Source organism: Enoplosus armatus, chromosome 9, assembly GCF_043641665.1.
Source record: "Enoplosus armatus isolate fEnoArm2 chromosome 9, fEnoArm2.hap1, whole genome shotgun sequence".
In the NCBI taxonomy this organism is placed as follows: Eukaryota; Metazoa; Chordata; class Actinopteri; order Centrarchiformes; family Enoplosidae; genus Enoplosus; species Enoplosus armatus.
This window is the reverse complement of record NC_092188.1, coordinates 5,308,671-5,317,291: the sequence shown is the minus strand read 5'-3', so window position 1 is coordinate 5,317,291 and position 8,621 is coordinate 5,308,671. Positions and strand designations below refer to the sequence as shown.

The 8,621-nt window shown below is 37.5% G+C and overlaps 1 protein-coding gene across 1 annotated transcript; it reads right to left on the bottom strand.

Annotated features, from left to right (window-relative positions):
• Positions 1–278: 278 nt before the first annotated feature.
• On the bottom strand, positions 279–7,038 carry LOC139290083 (interleukin-21 receptor-like). The gene is made up of 9 exons (XM_070911776.1): positions 6,983–7,038; positions 4,177–4,319; positions 2,963–3,080; positions 2,683–2,855; positions 2,344–2,495; positions 2,074–2,242; positions 1,720–1,825; positions 1,547–1,631; positions 279–1,131 (listed from the first exon to the last, which is right to left on the bottom strand). Exons 1-9 carry the CDS (start codon positions 7,036–7,038, stop codon positions 607–609), a joined length of 1,527 nt encoding a protein of 508 aa, XP_070767877.1. The 3' UTR covers positions 279–606.
• Positions 7,039–8,621: the final 1,583 nt, after the last annotated feature.

Below are 8,621 nucleotides of genomic sequence, written 5' to 3'. Positions count from 1 at the left end.
TCTGTAGTTTCCACTGCACCCCTGTCGATCAATACCAACAATTCAACAATTCAAACATGGATGATGATCCAGCAAATATCTGAAAGCATCTCTCTCAAGCCAATAAAGCAATTACAAAGCAACTCATTTGACTTTGTTGTAATTTTGAACTTAATGCCCCTTTAATTACTTATCCTTCACTAAAATGTGAAGGCAAAATACAAACAGGCAACCATTCAGCTATGCATAAAATAAATCATACAAAGTTGATGTGAAAATCACACACATTCTGCTTCAAGTGTAACATATGCAAGTTAGCTAAGGCAGAAGCCTAACATATGTGTTGTGCTGTGTTTATGCTTCACACAAAGAGCGATAATGAGGTACATTCAAATGGTTCACAGACGTAGGGAATTCAAGGCATAAAAACACACAAAAACCAGCACTGGCTCAATAAAAAGTGCTATCTGGAACACATAACATACAGTAAGTGTGCATGTGAGTGTGCTGGCATCACATCTGATTATGACCATCTCCTGCAATGCAATATACAACCATTGTGATCAGTGTCACCAGTCTTATGAATTTCACTTTCTCCACACCAACTGACAGGATCGTTTCTTATTTTTAGCTCTCATCCTCCGGCACATTTAGGCTGCCTCCTCTGGACACTAAAACAGGAGCAAAACCTTCCGCTGTTTTGTTGAGAATGCAGTAATCGTTACAGTAACATGGTGGTGGACTGTCATCAACAGGACTGTTTGGTAAACTGCACTCTGGGCTTTCGGTCAGGTCCTTGCAGGTGAAGCCAGAGTCTGCACGGCTAACGTTGAAGATATCTTTAGGCGGAGAGGTGACAACCTCTACTTCTCCAATGCCAACCCCCCAGACAGAGCAAGGGAGCTGAGTGTAAGACGTCTTCCCGGGACAGACCACAGTTAAAGGAGGGGGGGCCTCATGTATCCCGGGTAAGCCAACATAGGAGGTTTGACACTGAGGGAACGCCAGCTGTGTTACTGAAGAGTCATGGAAGTTGAGGTTCTCCTCGGGGTCCTTTGTTCTGCGTTTCGGCACAACAATCACAGCATCGGTTGTCAGGATCTCCTCAGTTTTGTATGTTAGCAAAAATTTCCTTTGAGGTGAAAGCCATTCCTGCAAAGTCAGTAGCATTGAGATTCATTAGGTGTGATAAAGTTGCTAATTTTCACTGTAGCACGTTACACACAGCTTACATGAAAACAAATTACTACTATATGTTATTCACCATTGATACAACAGGTGATTTCTGCTGATATTTTCAGCTATATGGAAATGTTGGTCTGCCGGTCAGTCATGATGATGTTCATGATCCCTTAGTTTATATCCAGTGCCACCAGTTGGTCAAAGCTTTTACTTATTCTGTGGAATATCTAAAGATCTACTTGATGCAAATACAAAAATGATACAACATTTTGAACAGACATTCATGGCCCTCAGACAATGAATTATACTGACTTTGGAGAGCGTCTGACCTGTCCTCTAGCGCCAGACAGAGAATGGACAAGAAAACATTGTATTACCACCTCACCTGGAGATTGCCTTCATGTTGTTGAAATAGAGGTTTGAAGAAAGGGGCTGGAGATGGTGTGTGGGACAGAGTTTTTATCTTCATTCTGTCGTACAAATCAAGAGCAGATTACGTTGATTATGACAATCATAAATTTCCCCTTTCACCAACTCTTCAAAGTGCAGATGAGTTACCTTGCAGCAGGACTGTAGAATACAAACAGCAGGACTCCAACCGCTACACATACTGGGCCCAGAAATTTAGTCAACATGACTAATGTATTTTCTTGTTCTGATAAAGTTGCATGAAATAATACAGAATTAGTGAGTCATACTACAGAGATGACAGTACGTCTATTAGGTTTCTGATGTCCATGAATTATCTGCATTATTCTGAGAAGGTGGTGACAGGGTAAAACGGTTTGTTTGAGGCCTTTGAGACACTGACTCAAGTGAGTCATACAATATACAACCCTACTTCTTTAAATTTACAGAAGCTGACAGTCAGCGCTATGAAGCTTTTGTACTTAAGGAAAAATGGCACTTTACCTTCTCCTGCTTCATTTTTCCAGCATGTCTGTGAACTCCATTTACTCCAAGTTCCTTCATAATCAGGTGTCGGATAAGGTATAGATCTCACTTTAATGCAATATGTAGCACCCGGTTTAAGTTGTGATCTTTGAATTGATAGAGAATTCTCGTGTGAATTGGGAAGAGTCTGAGGAAAAGGTTGAAACAATCAAACAAGCCATTATTGTTAGATCTTATTGAAATAAAACACGTTGTTAAAGTATGGCTATTGATGACAGTGGATCTTACTTTGCTCTCAGTGCTTTGAGATGTTTTAAGTAGCAGTTCGTAGTCAAGGAAACTGGCGAGGTACCGATGGTTTTCATACCCACTTTTCCAAGTGATGTTGAAAGTCTCTGGTGCTTGTTGGACCTCAACTTCATACGGGGCTGTCAGCTGAACTGATCACAAACATTTATCAAATCATATTTACATATAACATTATCTTGTGTTTGTTGTTCAGTATTTCTCCTGAATTTCTTTGAAATTCTATAGATGCGATATCAAATACATATCTGTGTGCAAAGAAACACAAACATCAACACACACACACACAGTGACTATGAATTACAATTAATTCATGCTTACTGTTCTGTGATGGTTCAAAAAGCGTTGTTACATTAATGCAGCCAGATTCGTGACAGAGATCTATGTAATATTCATCGACACTGTCAAAATAATCTGAGTCATTCGTGACTTTACAGACGCCGATGTAACTGTGATTCATCTCCACAAGTGGGCAGGACATGTAAATGTTTATCCTAAAGATAAAAAAAAACAATAACAGAACATTTACATGTGAGCCACAAATACATTAACATAAATAAGTAAGACGAACATTTTCATTTATTCAAGTAATTATTACCACAAATATTCAATGAATTTCAGGCTGTAGGTGGTGTTGGACCGTCCCACGGGATTATCAGTGATGTTTAAGACACAAGTAACTGTGTCCCAATAGGCAGTCACACACGAATATCCATCAACTACGAAAGTGGGAAGAGAGGATTATTGTCATGCACATTTTGACACACATTTTTTAATATACCAAAATATGTATTGAAGTCACATACTTCACATACATGTGTGCAACATGATTAGTTTATTTACTCAAATACTGAATAATATAGGGTTAGTGTATAGTATTCATATATATATATTATTATTTATGACATTATTAGATTGTCATAGATGCATCAATGCATAAGTTGCATTTTACTGCTGTAGCTGGTTGAGTTTTACTTTATGTACAGTAAGGTAGTTTAGTTCAGTGGTTCCCAGGGATCAGGAACCATCCTCAGTTTCACACGATAAATCTGAGGGGTCGTGAAATTATTTAAGATGTAGGACAGAAAACGCAAAGTTGTGCTTTTTTTTTTTTTTTTTTACCTCTTTTGACTTAATTCAAAAAGAAAAACATCTGAGGAGTTTAAAGGGTAGATGTCTCTTTGGTGGAACTACTCACAGACATCTTAAATTTGACAAGGGGCCCCATCTACACACTTTTTTAAGGGGTCACAAGCCAAAAAGGTTGGAGACTCTGGTTTGATATTTAACAATGTATAGTATTTCATGATCTTATCAAATGTTTTTAAAGAAAATTTAAATTTGTAAAGCAACTCCAGGTGTCAGATAAATGTCGTGGACTAAAAACATAAAAAGAACATTTCTCTTAAACTTTGTGTAATAGAAGTATGATGTTACATACAATGGAAATACTCAAGCACCTCAAAATTGTACTTAAGAACAGTACTTGAGTAAATGTACTTACTTACTTTCCTCCACTGGAGAAATATTAATCAAATGTTAAAGGTATTCACAGATGACAGATAACAATGAGATGACGTGTACTTCTTGACATTTATGTAGTTAAACATTTCCCTTGAACCTCCTACTGTGGTTGATGACTGGAATGTATGACAGATAGGTTATCTGTCCACAATTAATCATACAAAGAAGATAATATGATCACGTGAATACAGGCCACAAAATGAGATATGCCACAAGCTGCCTTATTAAAGCATTTTTCCACCAAATAAGTTCAGAAGAAAACATCAGCGTATCCAGACAATTGAGCAGTACCTCTGATGCAGCTGGTCACCGCAAGGATAGTGGAGCACCAACACACGAACAGGAGCTGCAGACACTTCATGTTCTCTGTGGATATGAATAAAACATTTCTTCTTAAAGTCTCTCTCTTGAATGTCTTATTATATCTTCTACTTCTGCAATGCAAGACATTTATCTTTCCACGCTACACCAACATTCACAGGAATTTACAGTACCAATATAACACATTCACATATGTATTAATACTGTATACCTCAAATTTACATTATTTGAAAAAGACAAGAAAATGAAGAGTTGTCATGTGTGCTGTGATGTGCAGTGGATGGGAAAGTGCTATTACCTCGGGGGCTGTCCTGGTGCTGTTGATGTCTCAGACAGTGAATGAGAGATGGAACTGAGGTTTAACTTATCACTTGTTGCATCACAGGAAGTCAAACCGTTTTTACGTCACAGGCTTTTTTTTCCCTTTTACCTTTTGTTAGGCTCTTTTAGACTGAAGATAAAAATATTTTTTTCCCATGTCTGTGTAGTTTGATATACGGTGGAGTATTGTTGATTAGCTAAACTTAAATTGGTGTTCTTTCATGTCACTGTATATATATTTTGTTTGTTGTACTGGATGATATTCATGTTTATGTAAACATTTATTTTTGTGATCAAACCTGAACGCACCATACACCATGCTTCCTCTTGTTTACTGCAAGGATGAACACCATTTTTATTATTAAGTGTTTTCATGATGTTGGCAAAGAGCGCTGTCTAACATGTAACCCATACTGTAGGTGTTCAGCTGGGCTGAGAAATGGTGGCTTTGAATTGATTAATCACTGTAATACTCATCAAGTATGAGAGTGAGTCCTTATGCCTTGTATGGAAGCATCTCTGTTCACTTCCCTTTTCAGTTATTCCTTTAATGAGTCATCTGTCTGCATATAGTGACAACACAGGCAGCAGGACGAAAAAGTAAACATCCCAAAAATAACACCTCAACGTAAAAACCCAACTCAACATTTACACTTAAAAGACAACAAAAACACAGGAAATAAAGGAAAAGCCATGCCTTATATAATATACCATATAATCATGCAATTTACGTATACATTCTGTATGTACATGTACACATACATGTATACATATACATACTGTACGTACATTGAACTTGGTAACTTAATTTCCTCCTCTACGAAACGTGCTTGCTTTGTCCTATTCTTTTCTCAATGTACATGCTTCCCCTTGGTCACATAATTAGTCGACTCAACATATAGTTTAATTTTTTACACAGATGATACACAATTATATCTTCCTGTAAACCTTATTGATTCTTGTAGTTTGGTTGTCCTAAAAAACTGCTTTGATGATATTAAGTGTTGGATGTCTTGTAACTTCCTCCATTACTGTAACTCTGTATTTTGCACTAAATCATCTGCAATTAGTCCAAAATGCAGCTGCTCAGCTTTTAACTGGAATACAGTTTTAGCATCCCTTCATTGGTTTCCTTTTGCTTCCAGAATACAGTTCAAAATTCTATTAATCACTTACAAAATGTTAAATGGATTTGCTCCAAGCTATATCGCTGACCTGCTAAGCCTAGCCTAAGCTTAGTTCAGCAGAGAAAGCCATTCTTGCAGTTCCTAAGTCTTGACTTGACCGGCAATTGCTGTCGTGGCTCCTGAACTATGGAATGAATTGCAATGAATCCACACAGCTACTTCTGTATTTTCTTTTAAATGTCTGCTAAAAACTGACTTATATGATTTTATATGTCCTGGACTATATTGTATTATTTATGTTTATGTTTTTACTTTTAACAGTATAACTGTCTTTCATATCCTTTGTAAAATAACTTATAAATTAAGTTATTATTATTATAGTTATTATTAAATACATTGACATACCTATGTATTTCTCTACAGCAACATCTGAGAGAACACAGGCGATCTGAATGGTCCAACCCCCCTTTTAATAACCAAGGGGGTACCACAAGGTTCTGTGCTTGATCCATTATCATTTACAATCTACATAAAAAATATTATTCCTCCAACAAAGACTTATACTATGAATTTTTATGCAAATGATACAAGCTTGTATGCACGTGGCTCTTCTCCAACTCAAGCCAATTCCTGGATTACAGTCTGCCTTCGACGTTCTGCAGACATCTCAGCATATCCTCAAACTTGTACTTAATGCTGATGAAACAAAATGTGTCATATTCGTATCTGTGAATTTGGTTTGATAGCAGTCTCACTTTCAAACCTCACATGGAACAACTGGCACATAATCCGAATATAAAATAGGTATCGAAAGTATGTTTTTTGTTTGAGGACAGGGAAACCATTGTGCAATCAACCATCATGTCGGTGCTTGATTATGGAGATATCTTGTACTCTCATGCTCATTCCACAACGTGATGCAACCTCTCACAGTGTCCTGCGTTTTACTACAGGAGTGTAGCAGTGTTATAAATGTCTTCTACTAAAGCTGCCTCAGTGTATCACAGTTGCATCTTGGACAAATACTGAACTTGGCAAAATAGATATCAAAGCAACATACAGAGGCAGTGTGGTTCCATCAAATAGCGACTCTTTTTTTTGCGTCAAGGTCAAAACAAGTTGACCTCTGGACAACATTATGTGGATATGCAGTGTCTGTTCCTGGAATTCGCTCAGATCAACATGAACAGTTCGGGGAATGATTTGGTGAGAACCTGGCAAGCTGCAAAGGGTTGATCACTATTGATATGCACAATTATTTCTTTATTGTTGATATGCTAAAAACCCACAATAATAAAATAATGTAATAATAAATAAAATAATCCAACAGGTTTTTCTGAGACTGTGGTGGGTGGACCTCAGACCCAGCGGGGTCCGGGGGCATGGTCCCCTGGAAGAAAATGTTGTACATTTTAAGGTTAAATGCATCATCCTGGCGCACTTTCAGCAAAATGAAGAGGCTAGATCTATGAAGAACTTTATACTCTTGTAAACAATGGTGTGCTCTAGTAAACAATCTAATCATAAACACATTGGTTGTATCGATATGAATAGTATAGCACTGAAAATACTTTAGGTCATGCCCACCTGATGTGTGGGCCTCACCTTAGTCTCACCTTGTGCAGTAATTGGACTGAGACTGAGCGTTCGGCTCCCTGTAACATTAATACCTTGGTGTCTCGGATGCAGCAGATCTTTGTTATTATGAGAAGTGCAAAAATATTTCTGGTTCAACATGAAACTGTCGGGGGCCACCAGTCTCGTTAATAACGGGAAACACTGAGATCAACCCTGAGACCATTAGCTGTCAGGGAAACTCTGGATTAGGAAAGCAAATGAGCCACACTTCCCCCTCCCACTACATCTACCATCAGGAGCCCTTTCAGTTGGAAAAATCCACCCTCAGACACTCTTACACTGTTAGATATTATCAGTTAAAGATGTTCACCAAAACCTGACAAATGTGTACCTTCAAAGTCTACTCATCTACACTTCATTTGCCTATAATAGGAAAACCACACATCGTGGGCCCAGGAAAGCGAAACATCAGAAATATTAATTTTGTCAGTATTTGTGTTTTGTGTGTTGTGCATGTACACTAACTATATAAAGGTGAAACATGCCATTTGGTCAAAGAGAACAAATGTACTCGTCAAACCTTCTCTATATGACTCAAGGTGAAAGAACAGATTGTCAAAGCTTGTCTTGCATGTTTATCCACTCACCTCTGACGAATGAGGTCAGGGCGTCAGAAATAATCTTTTTCTTGCATTTACAGAAGATAAAAAGTTGCTCCATGTTTTTTTTGTTTATTGACATAGCACAAAACAGGATGGATGGTTACAGTGGTTACTGACAAAATGCATGTGCAAGGGAGAACATGCATTATCAGAAATCTTGATAAGGCAGCATGCATGCTGGTGCTACAGTACAAGCTAATGAAGCATGCAGGACCATGAGAATACGAAGCTGTATATACGGTAGCAAAAAGCATCCTCCAGCAGTATAAATCAAAGCAATAAGCAACATTTTGATCCCATGTTGAATGTCTAAGTGTCCCATCAGAATAATTTAAATTCAATTTCCTATGACGGACTGATCTGAATGCGGTTAAAACTGAATAATAGTATTATGTTGGCATACTCCAGCCTCCGTACATGTCACTGTCTCATTCAAATGTCCTTTAAAAACAAAAAAACAATAACAAATGTTTGTTTTAAAAACGAAGAAATCTGACTATATACATAGTACAAAGTGACTAATGACAACAACAATGACAACAACTAATGACAACTAAAACACTTCCAGGTGAACAGAATGTACAGGAGCATAAGCTGAGCAGATACTTACAATTTAATTATAGTAAAAGTATATTTTCTCAAAAAATATCAACAATAATGTCCATCTTTTAAATATGTGTCCCACAGCACTACAAACTGTAACTGTGGCAGCACATCAGCAGCGACA

Bases quoted from the DNA above. Each gene is read 5' to 3' on its own strand.
- LOC139290083 (XM_070911776.1), bottom strand. From the start codon at position 7,038: ATGCCCCCGGACCCCGCTGGGTCTGAGGTCCACCCACCACAGTCTCAG. The intron at 3,081-4,176 runs GTACTGCTCAAT...CCACTTTCGTAG, and splicing joins GGTGACCAGCTGCATCAGAG to TTGATGGATATTCGTGTGTG. The intron at 2,856-2,962 runs GTGGTAATAATT...TTTTATCTTTAG, and splicing joins CTGAAATTCATTGAATATTT to GATAAACATTTACATGTCCT.